This window comes from Schistocerca gregaria, chromosome 11, assembly GCF_023897955.1.
Source record: "Schistocerca gregaria isolate iqSchGreg1 chromosome 11, iqSchGreg1.2, whole genome shotgun sequence".
Taxonomy (NCBI): Eukaryota; Metazoa; Arthropoda; class Insecta; order Orthoptera; family Acrididae; genus Schistocerca; species Schistocerca gregaria.
Window position 1 is genome coordinate 115,462,938 of NC_064930.1, and position 25,491 is coordinate 115,488,428.

The 25,491-nt window shown below is 40.8% G+C and overlaps 1 protein-coding gene and 1 non-coding gene across 2 annotated transcripts in view; both read left to right on the forward strand.

Annotated features, from left to right (window-relative positions):
• LOC126295230 (uncharacterized) overlaps positions 1 to 25,491 on the forward strand; it is a 2,305,622-nt gene that overhangs the window by 2,192,780 nt on the left and 87,351 nt on the right. The window contains exons 44-47 of the mRNA XM_049987579.1: positions 12,622 to 12,778; positions 16,382 to 16,504; positions 23,034 to 23,141; positions 25,004 to 25,102. Of these exons, the coding sequence (XP_049843536.1) occupies positions 12,622 to 12,778; positions 16,382 to 16,504; positions 23,034 to 23,141; positions 25,004 to 25,102 (487 nt within the window). The remainder of the gene's footprint in view (positions 1 to 12,621; positions 12,779 to 16,381; positions 16,505 to 23,033; positions 23,142 to 25,003; positions 25,103 to 25,491) is intronic.
• Positions 11,669 to 11,742, forward strand: Trnac-gca (transfer RNA cysteine (anticodon GCA)). Its single transcript has one exon. It is a non-coding gene; the product is annotated as a tRNA-Cys (tRNA).

Sequence of the window (25,491 nt, forward strand, 5' to 3'; positions counted from 1 at the left end):
ACCATGCATCACATGAAAGACGTAACAAGTAGTAATTGTTTGGGCTGACTCCAGCTAAATAATGCAAAAACAAAATTGCAAATATTTGTCGAAACACCGCATGACAGCTTTAAGGAGGGACACCTGGCATAACTTGACCACATGTGCAAGGGTCTTCATATACTCCTGTTGTGGCAAGCGATGGGCATAGGTCTTTTACAGTGTTGAATATTCGTGCAGTTTTTTGTGTATTTACACAGTGCTCTTTTCTTCCTAGTTTTCTGCTGTCATGATCTGAGCTCCTTTTATGAATTGGAGGAACACTTTCCCTTTAATTAGTTCTTTTTCACTTGAAGTTTGAAACCATTTAGGATGTAGTGTCCTATTTATCTCTTTGTCAGAGTATCCATTTCTTCTGAAATAGTTCTTAAATTAACAATCTCTTTCTCCATGTACTGTCATTAACAAAATCTTTTAGCCTGATCCACCAATTTTTTGACCACTTCTCTTTCGTGCTTTGGATGGTGAGTTGAATTTTTGTGAAGGTATTGTATCTATTTGTATGAGTGGACTTTCTGGAAACTTTGATCCCTAAAGCTCAACCAAGTTTTCTGAGTACAAGTACATCCGGAAATGAAATATGACATTCTTTCTCATTTTCCATATTTTACTATGTATCAAGCTTTATATTAGAATAAACATCATTTTAAAATTAATGAATTCAGGGTTTTTTTCCCCTCGATACACAATAGAACTGTCATGAACACCTTATTTGGCCATCTGAAGGACTAATTCTTCAAATTTTTCAAATAGAAATTCACTGTAACTGCATGAAGTGTTTTCCCCAGAGCCAAACTGTCATTTTCCTGAGAGAAGTTGTTGTCCCATTGAAAGTAAGTTGATGTGAGACAGTGTTTGAAGAGCTGTGTGCCATATCCTTATGCAAAAATACCTTCAAACTGTGGTGGCACCTAATTAAAAGAAAGGCCAGTGGTACAACACCAAAACTGGGGGGAGCCACAGTAAGGGCCGTTTGATATATATATAACTTGTCACCTCAGAACAATGTTACTTTTCGAATATGCCCCATATTACACAGTAGAAAATTAAAGATGCCCTGGAGTTTCAGATATATGTCACTCCTCAGAAGACACATTGATCAGTGTAAAGTAATTAAGATATTTTATTGTGTAAAATTTAATTGACTGTTATTTCATGTAACACTGTGCTCCTGTGGTTTAATTTATTTTTCAAAGTCTACTTTTAAAGGAAAACTAATAACAAAATGCATAACCAGTGCATCGTGAAGAGTGAGAGTGCAAATGATGGTTAGCTTCCTCAGTTTGAAATTTGAACAAGATAACCTCTCTCTCTCTCTCTCTCTCTCTCTCTCTCTCTCTCTCTCTCTCTCTCTCTCTCTCTCTCTCTCTCTCACTCACTCACCATTGATGCCACTTCCCTATACACAAATATCCCGCATGTCCAGGGCCTCGCTGCAGTGGAGCACTTCCTTTCACGCCGATCACCTGCCACCCTACCTAAAACGTCTATCCTCATCAGCTTAGCCAGCTTCATCCTGACCCACAACTTCTTCACTGTTGAAGGCCAGACATACCAACAATTAAAGGGAACAGCCATGGGTACCAGGATGGCCCCCTCGTATGCCAACGTATGCCAACCTATTTATGGGTCGCTTAGAGGAAACCTTGGTTACCGAAGCCTGCCAACCCAAAGTTTGGTACAGATTTATTGATGACATCTTCATGATCTGGACTCACAGTGAAGAACATCTCCAGAATTTCCTCTCCAACCTCAACTCCTTTGGTTCCATCAGATTCACCTGGTCCTACTCCAAATCCCATGCCACTTTCCTTGACGTTGACCTCCATCTGTCCAATGGCCAGCTTCACACATCCGTCCACATCAAACCCACCAACAAGCAACAGTACCTCCATTATGACAGCTGCCACCCATTCCATATCAAACGGTCCCTTCCCTACAGCCTAGGCCTTCGTGGCAAACGAATCTGCTCCAGTCCTGAATCCCTGGACCATCACACCAACAACCTGAAAACAGCTTTTGCATCCTGCAACTACCCTCCCGACCTGGTACAGAAGCAAATAACCAGAGCCACTTCCCCATCCCCTCAAACCCAGAACCCCTCACAGAAGAACCCCAAAAGTGCCCCACTTGTGACAGGATACTTCCTGGGACTGGATCAGACTCTGAATGTGGCTCTCCAGCAGGGATACGACTTCCTAAAATCCTGCCCCAAAATGAGATCCGTCCTTCATGAAATCCTCCCCAATCCACCAAGAGTGTTTTTCCGCCATCCACCTAACCTTCGTAACCTCTTGGTTCATCCCTATGAAATCCCCAAACCACCTTCCCTACCCTCTGACTCCTACCCTTGTAACCGCCCCCGGTGTAAAACCTGTCTTATGCACCCTCCCACCACCACCTACTCCAGTCCTGTAACCCGGAAGGTGTACACGATCAAAGGCAGAGCCACGTGTGAAAGCACCCACGTGATTTACCAACTGACCTGCCTACACTGTGACGCTTTCTATGTGGGAATGACCAGCAACAAACTGTGCATTCGCATGAATGGACACAGGCAGACAGTGTTTGTTGCTAATGAGGATCACCCTGTGTCTAAACATGCCTTGGTGCACGGCCAGCACATCTTGGCACAGTGTTACACTGTCCAGGTTATCTGGATACTTCCCACCAACACCAACCTATCCGAACTCCGGAGATGGGAACTTGCCCTTCAATATATCCTCTCTTCTCGTTATCCACCAGGCCTCAATCTCCGCTAATTTCAAGTTGCCGCCACTCATACCTCACCTGTCATTCATCATCATCTTTGCCTCCACACTTCCGCCTCGACTGACATCTCTGCCCAAACTCTTTGCCTGTAAATATGTCTGCTTGTGTCTGTGTATGTATGGATGGATGTGTGTGTGTGTGTGTGTGTGTGTGTGTGTGTGTGTGTGTGTACTTACGTATGTTCCGTATCTCCTCCTAAACCACTGGACCAATTTCTGCCAAACTTGGTACACACATCATTTACGAAGTGAAAAGCTGGAAGTTGTAGAAGTACATTTACTAAGCATGTAGCGAATGATGGCCATAGCTACTGGCAAGTCCAATGACCTCCACTGTGCAAACAAAGACCAAAAACTTAAATCTGTTGGAAGCCTTAGAAATCAACAGTCAGCTGGCCCACAGTCCTGATTTATTATTAAATGACCAAAAACAGCTCAGTACTTCCACCATTCTAAACTTCATTTGATCTTCAAAGTTTTCCAATTCTTCCCACACCGTCTCTTCCATTTGTTCCTCAATATTTTCCTGTAATTATTTATCTTGTGATTGTCTATGTGCTATCCATATTCAGATGTTTCACAGTATGTACATCTTCTGTAAATAAGACATATTGATCCATCTTCCACGTGTACTTATTCAAGAAATTCTTCAGTACTCTTGTCTTGCAGCAATTTTATTTATTATGGTTCTTAATTTGTTGTTGTTGTGGTCTTCAGTCCTGAGACTGGTTTGTTGTTGTTGTGGTCTTCAGTCCTGAGACTGGTTTGTTGTAGTTGTGGTCTTCAGTCCTGAGACTGAATTGATGCAGCTCTCCATGCTACTCTATCCTGTGCAAACTTCTTCATCTCCCAGTATCTGCTGCAACCTACATCCTTCTGAATCTGCTTAGTCTATTCTTCTCTTGGTCTCCCTCTACAATTTTTACCCTCCACGCTGCCCTCCAGTACTAACTTAGTAATCCCTTGATGCCTCAGAACATGTCCTACCAACCGATCCCTTCTTCTTGTCAAGTTGTGCCTCAAACTCCTCTTCTCCCCAATTCTTAATTTAATTCAGTTTAAATTAAATTGGTATACAGGCACTGTTTGTGCAAGGTTTCATGTTAATGTTTTCCTTGTTTCCTTGATGTTTATTTACTGTTTAACATTTTTAATTGCAATACCAATATACTGTCAAATATGACATTTACTTTGTGTTCATATCTCACTCTTGATGATGTGTAAGATTTTTGCAATGTTGCCCATGAATATGGTACCTTTTTTGGATGACAGTAGTCGATTAAAATTCAGTTATGGCCTCATAAACCAAAAATTGGTTAAAAAATAAATTAATACTGTAGAAGTCACATTGTATTGTTTTTTCCATTTTTAATTACAGAATTCTTGGTTTAAGATCTTCAACAGTGATTGTAATTTTGGCCTCAAAGGTTTGGAGCACCCTGTAGTTGAGCTTTGGGCCCTTGATTGTACTGTGGAGTAACAAAAGTAATGGCGGAAAGAGGAACATCAGATTTTCTGTCCAATATTTTCTCTTCTGCACAAGTGAGAAGCATTTTTCCCAGCATCTCATCATAGTAAATCAATGGATCATATATACTCCCTGGAAAAATGCTGGAACTTCTTCATCTGAAAAAAATCAGGGACAATTGCAGGAATTTTTAAGAATTCTGGGAGTTACTGTAACAAAGAACTTTACTTTAGTCTGCCACTGCAGAATAATACTGCAGCAGTAACTAAGAACTGATACTCTAACAAAGGATTTTGCTTTAGCCCTCTTCTGCAGAACAGTACTGCAGCAATGAAAGATAAACGAGAGAATAACACTGAATAAAACTTAAGTCCCAAAGAAAATGCAGCATTTACAACAACAGAACACATTGCACACAACCATCTACTGACAGTAAAATGAGTCAAGCGATTTAAGACAAAGACTATGTAATTCTTTCTAACAACAACTTCATTCAATGAGAGTGATGTCACAAATTTTACATATAGGCTGAGGAAAATAATACAGGATCTTAAAGGGTAACATACACTGAAAAAAGATTTCATGTTTATATTTCATTATACAAAAATACACAGCTTAAATCTTGCCACACATCAAAGATCTTTCCATAGCACATTTTTTTTTGTTTTGTTTTGTTTCCGAAAGTGTTAAGAAGTTCTACACCGGCATATAAAACCTTTACAATTCAAAGGATTGATAAGTTTCAACAGGTCTGAGGGATAGTACACTACTTGCCATTAAAATTGCTACACCAAGAAGAAATGCAGACGATAAACAGGTATTCATTGGACAAATATATTATACTAGAACTGACATGTGATTACATTTTCACGCAATTTGGGTGCATACATCCTGAGAAATCAGTACCCAGAACAACCACATCTGGCCGTACTAATGGCCTTGATATGCCTGGGCTTTAAGTCAAATAGAGCTTGGATAGCATGTGCAGGTACAGCTGCCCATGCAGCTTCAACACGATACCACAGTGCATCAAGAGTAGTGACTGGCGTATTGTGACGAGCCACTTGCTCGGCCACCACTGACCAGATGTCTCCAATTGGTGAGAGATCTGGAGAATGTACCACCCAGGGCAGCAGCCGATCATTTTCTGTATCCAGAAACGCCCATACAAGACCTGCAACATGCGGTCGTGCATTATCCTGCTGAAATGTAGGGTTTCGCAGGGATTGAATGAAGGGTAGAGCCACGGGTCGTAACACATCTGAAATGTAACGTCCACTGTCCCAAGTGCCGTCAATGTGAACAAGTGGTGACTGATATGTGTAACCAATGGCACCCCATACCGTCACACCGGATGATACGCCAGTATGGCGATGACGAATACACGCTTCCAATGTGCGTTCACCGTGATGTCACCAAACCATCACGATGCTGTAAACAGAAGCTGAATTCATCCGAAAAAGTGACATTTTGGCATTCGTGCACCCAGGTTCGATGTCGAGTACACCATCACAGGCACTCCTGTCTGTGATGCAGCGTCAAGGGTAACCGCATCCGTGGTCTCCGAGCTGATAGTCTGTGTTGCTGCAAACGTCGTCGAACTGTTCGTGCAGATGGTTGTTGTCTTGCAAACGTCCCCATCTGTTGACTGTGGGATCGAGACTTGGCTGCACGATCCGTTACAGCCATGCGGATAAGATGCCTGTCATCTCGACTGCTAGTGATACGAGGCCGTTGGTATCCAGCACGGTGTTCCATATTACCCTCCTGAACCCACCGATTCCATATTCTGCTTACAGTCATTGGATGTCGACCAACACGAGCAGCAACGTCGCGATACGATAAACCGCAACCGCGATAGGCTACGTTCCTACCTTTACCAAAGCCGGAAACGTGATGGTACATATTTCTCCTCCTTACATGAGGCATCACAACAACGTTTCACTAAGCAACGCCAGTCAACTGCCGTTTGTGTATGAGAAATCGGTTGGAAACTTTCCTCATGTCAGCACGTTGTAGGCGTCGCCACTGGCGCCAACCTTGTGTGAATGCTCTGAAAAACTAATCATTTGCATATTGCAGCCTCTTATTCTTGTCTGTTAAATTTTGTGTCTGTAGCATGTCATCTTGTTGGTGTAGCAATTGTAATAGCCAGTATTGTATATTGTCATTTAACATGGGAAAAAATGTTTTTTCACCCACAAAAGAGTGTATTTTTAAATGGGAAACTCGTGAATTTTTTTTTCTTCTTTCTTGTTTGTGTGTCCACCCCGCTATACTTCTGACTGATGTGTTGTGGGACAACACAGCATGCTTTATGGGACAACATTGTGCTTGTACGTTCAACTGCAACCTCTGTGGGCCGCTCATATTTACCGGTGAGGTAGTATTGAGTCTCGAAGGAAGGCAGGTGGGTGCTGAGGCATAAACACTACTTTGCTGATGGCCCAAGAATCCTGTCAACTGAGTACGAGGAAAAGATGTGGCAGCAGGTGATTATATTTGGTGGGAATGCCAAATTTTGTGAAGCAGATACTTTACTTTCCTCTCTAGTATCCACTTCAGCTATTACCAAATGTAGTACAGTACTAAAATTTCAGTTTTTGAACAGGCCTATAAAGTCGTTGGGAGGACATTTACATATGGTAAGAACAGGAATGGACCCAGTAATGAACCCTATTCCTAGCTTTCAGAACCAATAGTTTCCTTGTCGGGAGGAGGAGAGGGGGAGAGATTGGGAAAGGTTAAACAGGAAGGACAGATCATTTGGACCCCTGGATGACAGGAATCCTTTTATTTTGAAACAAAGGGAGACAAAAACAGATATAATAATGACAAACAGTAATGCATTAAAAGGAGGATCCCCGTGAGGTCTCCAATCATTCTCAAAATACTCTGTCTTATCAAAAGTATCTCGACACTTATTAGAGGACATTAATAAGTAGTGTATCTGTTCTTCATTTTACAATGGCTTGTACTCTGCTGGAAAATCTTTCAGTGAAATGAGTGAATATATGTGGCTGGGAAATCTTTCAGTGGGACGAGTGAATATATGTGGAGGAAAGGCAGTCCATTCTTCGTCAAGGGTCAAAACAGAAAAGGTAGGGATGTTGCACACAAGTCTGGAGCAAAGTCGATATTTTAATTTGTACCAAAAGTGTTCCATTGGCTTAGGTTGATACTCTGGGCAGGCTAGTTCATTTCAGGAATCTTATTGTCCACAAACCGTTGCTTCAGAGGTGCTCCTTTATGATAGGGTGCATTGTCATGCTGGTACAAACACACATCATCTCCTAACTATTTGCCAACTGTGAGCAGTACACAGTGCTGTGAAACCTGTTCCTTTAGTATTTCCTTAAGCGTAATAAGGGTACAACACGCTAATATCGTAACACCATCTTGTCCGTACTGTTGGCACTACGCATGATGGCAGGTAACATTCTCCAGGTGTGATCTATCAACCCAAATCACACATTTCCAGTCCTCCACTATCAAGTGGTGTCACGCTTTACATCAGCGTAAGTGTCACTTAGCACTGACTACAGAAGTATGTGGTTTATGGGGAGCTACTCAACTATTATATCCCATTCTTGTTAGCTCCACACAGACAGGAGTGATCCCTTCCACTGATTTCATGTGACTTTTCACAACCACCTTCCACAGTGCTTGACGGTCCCAACCTCTCAGTGCATGAGGTCTACCTGGTCTAGGTTTAGGTGTAGTTGTTCCTTAATGTTTCCACTTCACTGTCACATTACCAACAGTTGATTTGTGCAGCTTTAGAAGTGTTGAAATGTATCTAATGAATATTTTACTCAGATGAGATCCAATGACTAGTCCATGTCTTAAGTCCCTGAGTTCTCCTGATGGAACCATTTGACTATTACTGCTTGTCTACTGACAACACAATACTCCCAGCCTCCGTTTATAGTAGCATTACATAGGTGTGTCCAGGTACTGACCAGATTGTGTATGCCTCTCTATGCAGCATCATTTCTCTATTCTTATGATCTATGTGTGATTTATGATGGTGGTAACAGAATTAGTGCGCAGTCTCCCTCAATTACATTGTGCCAGATGGAAAAATAAAAAGAGCATTGGCACTCTGGTGGGTTCTTAGATTTAAATCTGGAGGAGGCCAAGTGGTTACTTCAAAACATTGAAAATAATTGATCACATAATTACAATTTGAACAAGTTTAAATACTTTGAAACAATCCATGTCCGCCAGACTATCTAGGTATATGGCACTGAACACTAATTTATCACTTGATACAGTACAGAATAATAGTCTGTTGTTTCATTGTACAACAGACTATAAACTTTGATACATAGTTCTGTACAATACAACTCTTGCACTGCTGCCTCTGTAGTGAGAAGCTGCCGTTGTCTTTGTTGATGACTGCAGAGTGGGCCTGAGCAGCACTCCGCTGTGACATAAGTCAGTCTCAAGCAGCAGTAATGTAAGGAAATTATTGAGGGTGTGTCTATGCCGACATCTCTCATTTGTCGCTGCATCTGGCAGCGCCTGTTTTTTACTTGTGGTGCTGTTGTGAGATACCAGCTTTGTCATGGTACCTCAATCTTCAGGCGGTGCCACGGATTACTACCTCTCTGAATTTATCTTACAGGATGTAGAGAGAACAGCTACCTTTCTTCCGGTTAATTTTGCTACACATCTTTGTTATGCTTTCTTATTTCCTATATTGCCCTGTTATGACTAGCAATGTGTCTCCATGTTTGTTCAACGTTTGTTGTCGTCCTTATTTGATAAGGACTCTAGACAGTGGAATCATGTTGTAGAATAAACAGCATTAGACCTCATATGCAATTACATTTTTGTAAAACCTACCTGGATAGCCTTGCATGTTAACATCTTGCTCCAGGGTTTGGGGATGTGCGTCAGCTCCAGATCGAATCCGCCTGGTGGATTAACATCTACATCTGCATACATACTCCTTAAGCTTAAGCCACCATACAGTGCATGGCGGAGGTTACTCTGTACCACTACTAGTCCTTCCCTTTCCTCTTCCTCTTGCAAATAGAACCAGAGAAAAACAATTGTCTGAAGGCCAGAGCCCTAAGTTCCCTTATCTTATCTTCATGGTCCTTATACAAAATGTATGTTGGCGGCAGTAGAATCGTTGTGCAGTCAGCTCCAAATGCCGTTTTTTTTAAATTTTTCAATAGTGTTCTGTGGAAAGAATGTTGCCTTCCCTCCATTTGAGTTCCCAAAGCATCACTGTAACACTTATGTGTTGTTCGAACCTACCAGTAACAAATGTAGCAGCCCACTTCTGAGATGCTTTGATGTCTTCCTTCAGTCCAGCTTGGGACGGATCCCAAACACTCAAGCAGTTTACAGCTGAACTACTCTTTTCTAAAATTCTTGTAATAAAGTGAAGTCAACCAGTCGACTTCCCCACCACTCATTGCATTTCATGTCGCTTTGCAATGTTACGGCCAGAAACAACTTGTCTGTGTCCAGCAGGACACTAATAATGCTGTATCTGAACAATACAGGTTTGTTCTCTCTACTTGTTGGCATTGTCTTACATTTTTCCACATTCAGAGCTAGCTGACATTCATCACACCAGCTAGAAATTTTGTCTGAGCTGTATTGCCTCCTTCTACAGTCACTTAACAATAAACCTTCCCTTTCACCTCTGTGCCATTAGCAAACAGCTGCAGATTACTGCCCACCCGGTCCACCATATCATTTATGTATATAGAAAGTAATAGTGGTCCGATTTCACTGGGCAGTCATGATGATACCGTGTCTCTGATGAACACTAACTGTCGAGGACAACATACTGGATTATATTACTTAGGAAGTCTCCAGGCCATTCATGTATCTGGGAACCTATTCCATATGATCACATCTTTGTTAACAGTCTTCAATGGAGCATCTTGTCAAATGCTTTTTAAAACCTAGAAATATGCAGTCTGCTTGTTGCATTTCACCCATAGTTTGCAGTATATCATATGAGGAAATGGCAACCTGAGTTTTGTCTGAGCAATGCTTTCTAAAAGAATGCTGATTCATGGACAGAAGCTTTCTCATCTCAAGGAAGTTTATTATGTTCAAACTGTGAATACATTTTAGAATTCTGCATGAAACTGGTGTTAAAGATATTGGTCTGGTATTTAGTGAGTCTATTCTTTTACCCTTCTCATATACAGAAGTCACTTGTGCTTTTTTCCTGTTAGTTGGGACTTTACATTCAGTGAGAGTTTTGCAATAAATGTGAGCTAAGTAAGGGCACAGTACCATAGAGTACTCTTTATAAAACCAAATTGGGGTTCCATCTGGACTTGATGAGTAATGGGTTTTCAACTCTTTCAGTTGTTCTCTTTGCCAGTATAGCATATTACTATCAGTCTTTCCTGTACGAGATCTTTGCAATGGTCAAACAACAATATGTTTTTGTGATTCTCAAGCATGAACAATTTCTTAAACACTAAATTTAAAACTTCAACTTTCCTTGTGCTGCCTGTTACTGCCACACCAGATTGATCAGCCACTGACTCAATAGAAACGTTAGAACCACTTAGTGATTTTATATAGGACCAGAATTTTCTAGGATTTTTGGCCAAATCCTTTGCTAAAGTTTGATGGTGGTAGTCATTGTATGCCTCTTGCATAGATCTTTCTATAGACGCACAAATCAAACGGTTATCTGTCATCATTTGCCTGTTCTCTCTTGAACCAAGAGTACAACAGTTTTTGCTTCCTCAGCATTTTCTGAATTTCATTGTTAAGCAACGGTGGATCTTTCCTTTCCTTAATCAACTAACCAGGTGCATACTTCAGCAGAGCACAATTTAAATCCATTTAAACTTTGTCAATAACTCCTCTGTGTCCCTCATACTGGAACTAAAAGATTTCAGATCATTGTCTAAGTGAAAAGCTGATAATTATTAATCTGTGCCTTCTAGTAGAAATACTCTCCTTGCCTGCATGACTGATTTAACTTTAGTAACTACAGTCACTGTGATGACATTATGATCACAAATCACCATCTCCATACTGATGCCTGTTTGTAGCTACAAAGTCTCAAATATTTCCATTGTGTGTGGACTGTTAAACTAGCTGGTCAAGACAGTTTTTGGAAAATGTGTTCAAAATTCCAGAATGAAATTTTCACTCTGCTGCAAAGTGTGCGCTGATATGAAACTTCTTGGCAGATTAAAACTGTGTGCCGGATTGAGACTCGAACTCGGGGCCTTTGCCTTTCGCGGGCAAGTGCTCTACCATGCCATGTCTCCACAGTATCCTTTCTTTCAGGAATGCTAGTTCTGCAAGGTTCGCAGGAGAGCTTCTGTAAAGTTTGGGAGATAGGAGGCGAGGTACTGGCAGAAGAAAAGCTGTGGGGACAGGGCGTGAGTCATGCTTGGGTAGCTCAGTCGGTAGAGCACTTGCCTGCAAAGGCAAAGGTCCCGAGTTCGAGTCTCGGTCCAGCACACAGTTTTAATCTGCCAGGAAGTGTGTTCAAAATTATTTCGCAAGACTATATGTCTGAACCCCCTACAATGAATCCATAGACGACCCAGCCTATACTTGGTAGTTAAAGTTGCCTCCAACTAGTATTGTAAGCTCTGGATATTAATGCATTACTGACTGTAGATTTTCTTTGAATGACCCTAAAACTGTCACAATGGAATTGGGTAGCTGGGGTGGAGGGACTTGATTTCACCTAGAACTGTTATACACAACTTGATAACTTCACTGTCACATTCAAATTTGATCTCAGTATAGACAATATTTTTGTTAACTGAAATGGGCACTCACTGCACTGAACCAACGAGGGCCAGTATGCTGGCCATCCTAGATGTGGTTTTTAGGCTGTTTCTCTGATCAGGTGAATGCCATGCTGCTACACATGTCCCATTTCAGTTACACGACTCACAAACATTCTGAAAACATTAGACACAGGCTGATGGGGGTTCAAAATTTCTATGCAGGAAGGGGATGGGCAGGGGGTGATGACAGGAACGGCATCTGCTGTCCTATAAAGTTGCCAATTCCAGAATAACAAGCTGACTCCATGAAGAAAAAGAAGAGGATCACATTTCCACAAAAACAGCAGATGGATCCTGCAAATTATCACGGGAACTTAATACACAAGAGCAGACTGTGAAGTAAAGATATGAGAGGCCTAAATTTTTCCTAGAGCCTGTTTGAATATTTTTAAAGTAGGCTTTAATGTTTGAGATTTTCTCTTCTGTTGATAATATTAGTGTCTGCTGCAAACTCTCTTTTCTGCTGATCATATTAATGCCTGCTGTAATATTATTTCTTGATGTTTCAAGGTGATATATAACTTGCATTTTACTGCCACAGCCGACCTGCAGCTGACGCCAGAGATGTACAACCAGTTACGTGGATTGCAGAAGAAAGCGAAGGACCTCCGCCAGGAGGTGCGCAACCTGAGACGCATGTCCCAAGCACAGGCCCATTCAGTGCGTGAGACGATCCGGGACACTTTCATCAAGATAAGGTGTGGATTGAACAGCTTTTATTGGTGAAATCAGTCTGTATTGCTTCTTCCTCTCTCTTCTCCTATTTATGGGCAGCTAAGGAGAATGAGCCATTTTCCGTGCATTCTCTTAGGAGGAATGGAAAACAGGAACAGACTGGCCAAAAAGCATTTCATTGGAATTAGACAACACACACACACACACACACACACACACACACACACACACACACACACACAAATCAGTCACACATGACCACAGTCTCTGGCTGCTGAGGTGAGTTGCGTATGAGCTGCATTTGCGTGAACGTGTGTGTATATGTTGTCTAATTCCAATGAAGGATTTCTGGCCAAAAGCTTACTGTTTGACTGTCTTTTTGTTTTGACTATCTGTGTCTCAGCATCTCCACTATATTGTGAGTAGTGATTATCCTTGTTCACTATATTGAAATAAATTACCAGCTTATTAAATTTTCTGCTTTCCTCCATGGATGTCATTACAGCGTAGACGTTTTTCGTCGCGGCGAGACCTTTTTACGAAATTTCAGTCACCAACTTTCTCTTCCGAATGTGAAAATATTTTGTTGAGCCCAACCTACATAGGTAGGAATGATCATCAAAATAAAATAAGAGAAATCAGAGCTCGAACAGAAAGGTTTAGGTGTTCGTTTTTCCCGCTCGCTGTTCGGGATTGGAATAGTAGAGAGATAGTATGATTGTGGTTCGATGAACCCTCTGCCAAGCACTTAAATGTGAATTGCAGATTAGTCATGTAGATGTAGATGAAGGTCGTTGGTGTGGTTATCATTACCCTATTTTTATTTTGACTGGTACAGGAGTCACAAAATAAATCAATTTCATATGTACCAATTTCCGGCTAAGACGCCTCAAGTTTTTTGAGAGAATCTGGTAGAGGAGAGGCTACTTGGTTACTATTTGGGGAAATTCCAAATGCGGATTGAAGTATATTTTTTGTATTTTGAAAAATTGAGTAATTATAGACAACTGCAAATGAATGCCTAGCACTGATTTATAAATTAGACCAGTCTGTTTCTAAGTGTCCACACAGTGACGGCTTGGCACCCACGGGGACAGGTGGGCGGAACATGCAACTGAAACATGGGCATGTCGGGTTGTGATAACCATGAGGTTATAGGTACTTAATCTCTCATGTGAAATACTGGGGTGCAAGTGCACTGAGGGAGCTAGTAAAATACAGGTAGTGTATTGCAATCGTGTAGCTGGTCTGGCTGTATGAAGCACTGAAATGATTAGACTATAGTCTGATTATAATTACTTGTTAGTTGATTTCTATCACTTGCCACTATGGTGTTGCTACATCAGCTACCATCGACTGCTCGTTTATAAGTGACACTCATATGTGGTGGATCACTTCATAATTGCTGTTATTTAAAATGTGTAATGCGGAGCGGTGCTGGAAGCAAGGTATGATGGGATAGTGAGATGCTCTGTCAGCAGCTGAACTTCAGTGGCCAGTGACTGAACTGTGGCGGGTGGCACATTTTGAAGCCCTGAATTGAAATTCACAATAGCCTAACCAAATCCTAGTGATGTGCAATGCATCCGAGAAAATGATGGTCAGCAATCTGCAGCAAGACTGTTAATCATGCTCACTGTTAAAGCTAACCTCCACAAGCAAACACAAGACAAAAATTTCAGATCCAGTGCTAAAAGGTTCTCACTTTCATTAATTACCTGAAACTCTCCTCACATGGGCTGCATGTTCTGCCACTATAATAACCAATGAACAGCCCTGTTCGGCACTTGGCTACAGGTCATAGATGACACAGAAGGATTCCAAGTGAAAAAGAATTACAGGAAGAAAAACTGAGGACAAATAAAAAAGGTAGTATGATGATAAAAATGACACAGCAAAGTATTAGAAATAAAAAAAATACATTTAAGCCAATTCACTGAATAAAAATAGTAATCAGTCATTTTGATAAGACACAAAAATAAGAAATTTGGAGGTGTCTGATGAGATTTGAAACCACAATCACCAGCACGAGAGGCAAATATCTTGACCACTACACCAGGCCACTATATTTGTCACTATCCAGAAGTAATCCCGCTGATGATTTGCTACCTTCAAAAAGTTCAACCTCCTGCAATGTCTTATAAAGCTTATCTAATATAGCTTACTTAACATAGGATTATCTCTATGATGATGATAATTGCATGTGTGACGTCAAATTGCGTTTTGTGCCGTGTGTGAAATATGCATATTGCATTACCATTTGTTATTTGTGTGTTCTTTTTGATGTGGTTATCGTGACCAATGAAATGTAAAATGACAGGAGATGACCCATGATTCAGGATTCCAATAAAAGAAGGAAAAAAGTCGGGAAAGGAATTGAAATTGATCTGACCAATTGCTGTGGCAGTTTGACGACAACGAACAGTTTGAGAATGGAATTGAGCTCTTGCTCCAGTAATTTTAATCAGATGATAATGTTGCAGTGTAATTCACACAAACGTTTGTGGTTACTTTTAACTGTTTAGAGTTGACACTATGTGTACTGTGTTGGTTTACATCACAATCATGGAAGAATGAGTGAGTGCACAACTTCATTTTTCACATCCTGTCGAAAGATGTTCCCAAACTTCTGAAGGGCATGTAGGAAAGGGAAGAGAATTCTTCCTGCAGGTGGTGAAGGTGTTATGTGCCCAGTGAATACACCCAAGTTCTTCACCATTTTCCAATATGCTGTTGTGATACCGTTGAGAAGAATAGGAGGCAGTTTTTTTGCGCAATCAGGGGTAATTTATTTTAGATGGGATACTAAAATTACTTGTGGTTTCCTATTGTGAACAAAGGCAGTATTGATGTCTTCTGGTCAGGTACTTGAGTGAAGCTGGAGGTCACTGACCTGCCTAGAGATGAATTAATAGAACTGACAAGACATATTGGCATACAGGAAAACAATGGACCAAGAGCTGACTCACATTGCACTCCTAAAATTATTACTTTCAGGAAACTTTTAATTGCCACAGATAACATTCATTGTGGACTGTGGTTCGACTGTTTGGTTTAGTATTAAAAAGCAAAGTTAAAGTGTTTATAGTATTAAAAGGCAAAATTAAAGTGTGACTGAATCCTTCTGTTGTTTGCATTTTTGTGAAAATGTGGCTCATCTAAAGGTACTGATACTAAATGGAGGATTTGCCCTGTGTCAGAATGATGATATGGTGTGTGATGTTTTTAAAATAAAGTGACTATATTTTTTTGTGTCTATACTGTTTTGGGATCTAAGATGTAGCGACAGAGTGATCTGCAGCATAAGTCAAGATGTAGTTAAGTTGAAAATTGACAATTTGATTGTAAGTTGGCAAAACCAACAAATGTGAATACAAAATCTTAACATACGAGACACTGATTTGTAGCATAGTCTGAGGGCTAGGTTACATTGAAAAGTGACAGTTTGGGTTTGTGTTTATGAAGTGCTATTGAAAGCTTCAGTTAATTGAAAAGTGTGATTTATATTGAAATTGCTCTCCTCTTTGTTACAGTGGTTTCTGTAGCAAGTGTTGTTATTGTATGCATAACATATCCTCTTGTTTCCTGTGCCAGAGCAATAAAATTATCTCCTTTTTTTTTGGCAGAGCGATGCTGTTGTCAGGTGGGGAAGAAGTTTGGGCAGCAGGTGGCGACGCTGAGAAGCTGCGTCTTAGTAGGGAAGAGGACCTGTACAAGCAGGAGATGCTGCGCCTCGAGAAAGACCTGACGTGAGTTGCCGTTCCTTGTGGATACCTGAGCATAGTTGAAACTGGTGGTCTGATGGTTGGAATTAGATATAAGATCAAAATGCTTTTGGTCTACCTCATGCGATAGCACTATACCTGAAGAATACTTTGATTAACTGTTCGCCACACATCCTTTTCAGCAGATTTCGCGCAACATCTTTTAGCATTTAGTATGTTTCCAAATCATGGGTATCACGTAATCTCTCCAGTTCAGTGGGCTCCTGCTTCTTTTTTTTTGGACTGAACAAGTTCGTGATCATCTCTGACTCATTAAGTGCTTCGTTGTCTCCCAGCACCTTAGCAATTCATAGGGACAAAATTTTTATCTTAAGCTACCTACACACTGAGTTCTGGCATGTTTCTTACAGCAGGGTGTATACGCCCCAGGACAACTGGGAAATTCGGGATAAACCTGGGAATTTTCATTGTTTTAGTTTTCAGTTAAATTTTTGTGGTTTTGACTGGTAAGAACTGATACTATAACAATGAATTTTATGTTAGCCCACTACTGCAAAATATTACTGCAGCAATAAAACGTAAACGAGGGAAAAAACAAAATAAAACATAAGTTGGAAAGTAAATGCACCATTTAGGACAACAAAACACAGCGCGCACACACAAGCGGCTGCCAACAGCAAAATGTATCAAAGGCTTTAGGACGAAGACTATGTAATACTTTGTAACAACAAACTCCTTTCGACAAGCGTGACGTCCAAAACGGTTTACATTAGGTTAGTTTGAGTAGGTACCAGTGGGCGTATGCGCATGTGAGCAGTAGTGTCTTGTATGAACAGTATCTTCTTCCACTTGTGGCTGCTGGAAGTGTGGTTCTTAGCTGTACCAGCAGTAGCAGCAGACAGCCAGATTCTAACCCAAAAAAACTTTCTGGCGCACCTGAGCTGCCAGATTCGCGCATGCACAGAGCAGTCTGAGTTGTAGTGGGGTGAGTAGTAGTCTCCACGTGAACCGTGTTTACGTTTGGTGATTTTGTTGTTTCCTCTTCATTTACAGCTCTCAAGCCAAATAAAAACAAAACGTAATTTTGTGGCCAGGAGCTATAAAGTGGATTAAAATACATTCACATAATTATGGAAAGCTAAAATATGTTATTAGTTTCAGTTTTCTGATTTCATTTTTTTCCGGGATTTTGCAAGTCAGGCATTAATTGCCTTGCAGAACAATGAAATTATTTTTGTTTATTTGGTAAAAAAAATGATTTTAATTAAAATATTTTCCACAGAGGCAGTCAGTTTATTTGAAACAGTATTTGCTATTATCAACTGTTTGCAGAATTTCAAGTGAATGTTTTTATCTTCTGAGATGTATGGCATTATGCCATAATAAAGAACTAAACATTAGATAATAACAATACTGATACTGAAAAAAAATTTGCATCCCGAAAACAACACCCAAAAAGCTTAATATCAGGTTGGGGCCTACTTCTTTGTTAATCTGGACATACGAATGTACACTTTAAGCCGAGTCATACATTTTAGTATAGTTTACGAAATTCTGATGCTGTTGGAGTATCCTCTGATGTCCTGTTTCGTTTATGATGTAATGTAAGATCTCGTAATGCTTTATTCGAATGAACATATATGCTACCTTCATCATCGTAGCTGCGCATGGACAGTAACACCTTTTTTAGGGCTCTCTGACAACTGCTGAAATGATGTATTCTGACAATCGTGGGAAAATATTGTAATTGGTGGTTTGAAAAGTATTACTTTCAAAGTACATTTTATGTTACACAATGTGAATTATGTTGTGTGTGAACGTAATTTGAATTTCTTAAATGACAGAGTGTTTGAATCTCATTTAAAGCTTAACACTTTGAGGGCTAGTCACTTAGAAGAATTTCAAACCCGGAAGACTAGACATTTATGTTGGTGCTTAAATTTTTACTGGCTCTTTTGTGTGATTTATCGAAGTGTAACACATGCATAAAAGATAAAAATTATATGTGAAAGCTTAGCTTTTCTTGTAGCAACACTGTGTACATTAATTAAAACCATTAACTTTTCCTGTGCTCTGAATCACTACGTTTGCTTGTGACACATTTACCGAAAGACGAAAACCAAATATTGGAAACCACTTTAAAAAAGGCACTCCATCAGTATTAGGCAAAAATTTTTAAAAAGAAGACGAAACCTGACAGCACAAGCACGTTTCAATACCGGCTGTGTTTACAAGGGAGTGAAAATTGATTGCAGAATTGGAAAACCGGCAACCAGAAGCATATTTCCGGAATTGATTTTCAAGTTTTTACATGACCACCCAAAGTGGTATTGGGGAATCGGTTTATGAATCTGGTTTTGGGAGCCAGAGCCCCACATAAATGCGGCAAATATCATTGGCTGGCGAGATCACATGACATGAGATTTGGGTGTTTGGTGGAATTCGACTATGTACTTAATTAATATGAAAATACGCAACGTACATGTTGCTGCATATCAAAGATCTTTCCAAAACGCATTTCTTTCCCTCAGGTTTGTTTCCTAATGTCCCGGGAAGTTCTATGCCAGTGTATAAAACCTTAACAATTCAAAGGATTGATAAGTTTTACGGTTCCTAGGGAAAGTATACTGTCAGTTAACATACAAGAAGTGTATTTTTAACCAGGAGATCCGGGAATTTTGTTTACTTCTCCATGTATACACCCTGTACAATGTTTCTAGAAACAGTTGTCTGTGGCAGTCTCAGCACAGATCAAGAGAAAGAATGTTTCTGGCCAGCTACTGCATTTTGCTGCATCCATCATACTTGGAGTAATAATTTAATTGAGATTCTTTAGCATCCAATACAAAAATGAAACAGCAAGATATTGTCAAAATGGCATCTTTGTATGAATCAGAGGATTGCGTATGGCACTTTAAGATGAACAGAAATATTTAAAAAAAAAGAAAGAAAAAGAAAACAGTAGTTGGTGCAGAAAATTGTTGCTGTGTTCAACAGAAGCAACAAACTGTGTTGAGAAGAAAATCTGTTTGCTAGTAGTACTGTACCAACACTAGGTGAGGGAAGTGGAGGAGTGGCATGGACACCATTTAGGAAACAACATAGTAGTGTAATTTGAACTAAAAATTCCATGAATTCTGCGTTTTTTTTTTTCCTTTCTTTTCTTTTCTATCTTTCTTTTTTCTCCCCTCTGTTGCCTGTTCCTTTTCATAATCCTTCAGGCATTTGGTGTTCTACAAACTTCAGGTACTATTTCAGACATTTTTTTAAAAATGTGAAATAAATATACATCCCTGAATGGCTTTTCTCTTAGCAGAAAGCAAAGTGTAATGATAAATCTTTGGTTCACTGCAATATCTTTGCAGATATTTATGTCTTTCTTTGAAACAAATGGTGGTAGCATAATTTCAAAGTTGTAGAATTAAATCATAATGAAGCTACTGAAACCAATGCCATCTTCCATATTCGGCTTCAGTAGCAGGTTATCCCCGCCACTTCTTTGGTAGTATGGCTCCTCCTGTCCAATCACAAGATAGCAGGTGATTCTGATACACTATCAGAAATACTTGTTGCCAGTGTGAACAGAGTCCTTAACAAAAAAACTCGGTAGCAAACATGTTGTGAAGACTGCAAGAAACATGTCTACAACACAAACGAGTTTCCATTAGTGGCTTGAATATGGATTTGTGAATATCGTGTTGAGGAAATTCAGAATGTTTCATAGAAACAAGTGGCAGCTGTGTTGACTGACTAGCTACAGGACATTTCTACTTAATGAAAACATTATATATCTAAAAACAAAGGTGATGTAACTTACCAAACGAAAGCGTTGGCATGTTGATAGACACACAAACACAAACACAAAAAAAAACACACACACACACACACACACACACACACACACACACACACACACACACACACACAAAATTCAAGCTTTCGCAACCAACAGTTGCTTCTTCAGGAAAGAGGGAAGGAGAGGGAAAGACGAAAGGATGTGGGTTTTAAGGTAGAGGGTAAGGAGTCATTCCAATCCTGGGAGCGGAAAGACTTACCTTAGGGGGAAAAAAGGACAGGTATACACTCTCGCGCGCACACACACACACACACACACACACACACACACACACACACACACACACACACACACACACAGAGCCATCACATATACAGACACAAGCAGACATTGAAACGTTTGCTTGTGTGTGTGTGTGTATACAGACACAAGCAGACATTGAATTTGCTTGTGTGTGTGTGTGTGTGTGTGTGTGTGTGTGTGTGTGTGTGTGTGCGCGTGTGCGTGTGCGTGTGCGTGTGCGTGTGCGTGTGCGTGTGCGTGTGCGTGTGCGTGTGCAAGTGTATACCTGTCCTTTTTTCCCCCTAAGGTAAGTCTTTCCTCTCCTGGGATTGGAATGACTCCTTACCCTCTCCCTTAAAACCCACATCCTTTCGTATTTCCCTCTCCTTCCCTCTTTCCTGACGAAGCAACCGTTGGTTGCGAAAGCTTGAATTTTGTGTGAGTGTTTGTGTGTCTATCAACACGTCAATGCTTTTGTTTGGTAAGTTACATCATCTTTGTTTTTAGATATACACTCCTGGAAATTGAAATAAGAACACCGTGAATTCATTGTCCCAGGAAGGGGAAACTTTATTGATACATTCCTGGGGTCAGATACATCACATGATCACACTGACAGAACCACAGGCACATACACACAGGCAACAGAGCATGCACAATGTCGGCACTAGTACAGTGTATATCCACCTTTCGCAGAGATGCAGGCTGTTATTCTCCCATGGAGACGATCGTAGAGATGCTGGATGTAGTCCTGTGGAACGGCTTGCCATGCCATTTCCACCTGGTGCCTCAGTTGGACCAGCGTTCGTGCTGGACGTGCAGACCACGTGAGACGACACTTCATCCAGTCCCAAACATGCTCAATGGGGGACAGATCCGGAGATCTTGCTGGCCAGGGTAGTTGACTTACACCTTCTAGAGCACGTTGGGTGGCACGGGATACATGCGGACGTGCATTGTCCTGTTGGAACAGCAAGTTCCCTTGCTGGTCTAGGAATGGCAGAACGATGGGTTCGATGACGGTTTGGATGTACCGTGCACTATTCAGTGGGCCCTCGACGATCACCAGAGGTGTCCGGCCAGTGTAGGTGATGGCTCCCCACCCCGTGATGCCGGGTGTTGGCCCTGTGTGCCTCGGCCGTATGCAGTCCTGATTGTGGCACTCACCTGCACGGCGCCAAACACGCATACGACCATCATTGGCACCAAGGCAGAAGCGACTCTCATCGCTGAAGATGAAACGTCTCCATTCGTCCCTCCATTCACGCCTGTCGCGACACCACTGGAGGCAGGCTGCACGATGTTGGGGCGTGAGCAGAAGACGGCCTAATGGTGTGCGGGACGGTAGCCCAGCTTCATGGAGACGGTTGCGAATGGTCCTTGCCGATAACCCCAGGAGCAACAGTGTCCCTAATTTGCTGGGAAGTGGCGGTGCGGTCCCCTACGGCACTGCGTAGGATCCTACGGTCTTGGCGTGCATCCGTGCGTCGCTGCGGTCCGGTCCCAGGTCGACGGGCACGTGCACCTTCCACCGACCACTGGCGACAACATCGATGTACTGTGGAGACCTCACGCCCGACGTGTTGAGCAATTCGGTGGTACGTCCACCCGGCCTCCCACATGCTCACTATACGCCCTCGCTCAAAGTCCGTCAACTGCACATATGGTTCACGTCCACGCTGTCGCGGCATGCTACCAGTGTTAAAGACTGCGATGGAGCTCCGTATGCCACGGCAAACTGGCTGACACTGACGGCGGCGGTGCACAAATGCTGCGCAGCTAGCGCCATTCGACGGCCAACACCGGGGTTCCTGGTGTGTCCGCTGTGCCGTGCGTGTGATCATTGCTTGTACAGCCTTCTCGCAGTGTCCGGAGCAAGTATGGTGGGTCTGACACACCGGTGTCAATGTGTTCCTTTTTCCATTTCCAGGAGTGTATTTTTCCCACGTGGTATGTTTCCCTCTATTATATTCATATCATTAATGAAAACATTAGTTTTTCTAGGAAGTATTCTTTGTTTTATATCAACAAAAATGACTGAATTTGCAAATTCATGAAGAGAAAAATTATAGCAATTATCTCACGTTGCTGTCAATACACGACATCATCGAAACTTGGAAAACAGTAGTAATCGTGTAGAACTATGAAAGGAGAGAAAACATATTAATCCTATAATTGGGAACACCAGGCAGGTATAGAGACAAAATGTTACACTGACATCAGAAATTTCCAAAGCAAAAATGTGTCTTTGTTAGTTATAACGGTAATTCAGTCTATATTTTTTGAAACTTTCTAGCATGTCTATTTTTAGAGAAAATGTTACTGATGTGGAACCAAAGAAAAAACAAATGAGAAGCAAGCTTTTTTTCCCCCAAAAAATCATTACAGTATGGGTATGTCAGGTTCACCACTAAATGAATGTTAGTATTGCAGTTTAGTTGAAATAATGTTGTTTTAAGTTTACATTTATTTTAGGGAGCTGGAGAGCACAGTTGAAGAACTGAGGGGTAATGTGATCAACCGGAAGACACGGGTCAACATGTCTGATGTTGAGAATATGGCTCTTATTCTCAGCAAATCAAGGTTAGTCTCTTGCATGTAGCAATGGTTATCCAACACTCATAGAACACTGGAATACATAGTTCACACTCAGCTTACTAATTACTTAATCAAAACCAAACATGCAGACAAATATCGCTCAAGATTTAGCAAATCATTTCATGTTACCTTAGGAAACTAAAGGGTGACCTAGATATACTTGTATAAAATGGACAACTTACGTTTAGAGATAATCCGTCTCGGAAGGAATCCACTGCCATGTATCGCCTCTGCATTTGTCATACCAGATTAACCCATAATGTTACCTTATGTAATAACCAGCCCTACATTATGGCTGCAGTGCCCTGCAGACAGTAGCTTACATCCTGATGGAATGGTCTCTTTTTCTGGCTCTGTAAGCTAAGCATGGTTTTCTGGATTCTTTGTCTCTTAACATTGTGGGCTCACGGGCAGTTGTACATATTCTCCATTTTTTCCATGAAAGTGGTTTTTATTCCCATATACAATGCTTTAAACCATCTTCAAAGCGGGTGTGGAGTGGTTGGGGTCCCACCGCATACTGGGTTTGGGTGGACTCTCAACCCTACTTGCTTTGCCAGATGTTTCTGAAATCCCTTTTTTACACTGGTTTCATTGCTTTTAGATGTGGTCTACTCCTTTTTCTGCCACATGCTATTTTCCATTTTAGAGGGAGCACTGTGTTAAATAGTAGGTGCTGCTTCCCTTTTTGATGCTTTGCTTATAATGGATTTGGGGTTGGATTCCCATGAGAGGAACAGCCCCCATTGCTTTCAGAGCACCGGTTGTCAAATGACAGGCCCCACCTGCCTACTATGTTAGTTATTTCTCTGACTTTCTTTCATTATTGTCAGTCTGGCTGATATTCTTTATGTTTTTAGCCTTCTCAGTTTTACTGTTACAAACCTCCTGACTAGAAGGCATTCTTTGTTCTGTAACTATCTCTGCTCTTAACTGGGTTGGCGTGTGTGTGTGTGTGTGTGAGGGGGGGGCGTTACATGCAGGTGGGGATTTTCTTGCCATAGACTAGGCCTGGGAGGACTTCCATCTGCTCTAATCTATTTACCAGCCCAATCTTCTCCATAAATTATTTCTCAGCTCTGTCATCTATATAGCCTTCAGTGCTTCAATATTACCACATCTACATACGTTCATCATTCAGTCACTTTTCTGGTGGACATTCAGCAAATGTTGTCCCTTTGGGCATTGTCAAACAACATCACACAAAGTTATGTAATTTGTCAGCACGTCATGATCCACACAACGATGTGCAATAGGTAACATGCAGTGATAAAATTTACAACTGTTAGCCTCCCTCGTATAGGCATGCTACTTAATAAAAGTGTACTTGTAGGACAGTTACATGCTATGAGTCAGTGCCATAGGCTTCAATGTAAAATGTGTGAAATGTATGTTTATATTTACAACTAAATTGTAAATGCAGTACTGGTGTTGATCTTCCATCACTGGTACACTAAGTCACACGAAAATAAATTATTATTATACCTATATGAACAATAATTCTGTGTCCTGGCTTTTACTTGTTTGTCCTAAAGTTTTATGCATAATTTTGAAAATTTGCTTAAAAATGATGTGGGTACTCTGTGTATGTATCCACTTTAGGAATCCATGTATTTCCTGACCTGGGTCTGTGCAACTTGGCCTTTCCAATTTCACCTAAAGGCCTGTAACCAGCATGATGTTTCCTTGTCAGTATATAGTTTTGTAACTGTAATCATTTATTAAAATATTGGACCAACATCCAACCAACAATAAGTCACATTACCGAGTTATTTATTTCTCCTTTCTACAGGGGAAGAAAGGACACCAGTATGAAGTTAATAATGATTTTTTAAATATATTTCCAGTAAAACTGTTGCAGACCTCAAAGTGCGTTTCCCAAGTCTACAGGAGGGAATGAAGAGCCTTTTGTCATCTGAGATGGAGAAAGTTGTCAGGGAAGAAAAGTGAGTATCCTTATATGAATATGATCTGGTTTTTAGTAACAATAACATATGATTTTTGTGCTGTTGGAAAAAATTAATACAGGGAATTGCACTTAATTTTTTTTTTAACTTTTATTGTTATCAAACTCACTTAAATTGACTTCAGTGAGAGGACTGTTATCATATTTTATTGATCCTCATTCTTCATTATTCATTCAAGGTACACTGTGACATAGGATACGCAAGTCGGGAAATGATAACATGAAACATTTTAGATTTATATTTCAGTGCATAATGTCAGTCAGTATGTATCTGAAATTCATAGGCTCTACACAGTTTATTCCTGGAAAATGTATAGAATTACCATGAAATGTTAAACAGTTTTTAAGAAATCCCTAAATATTCATATG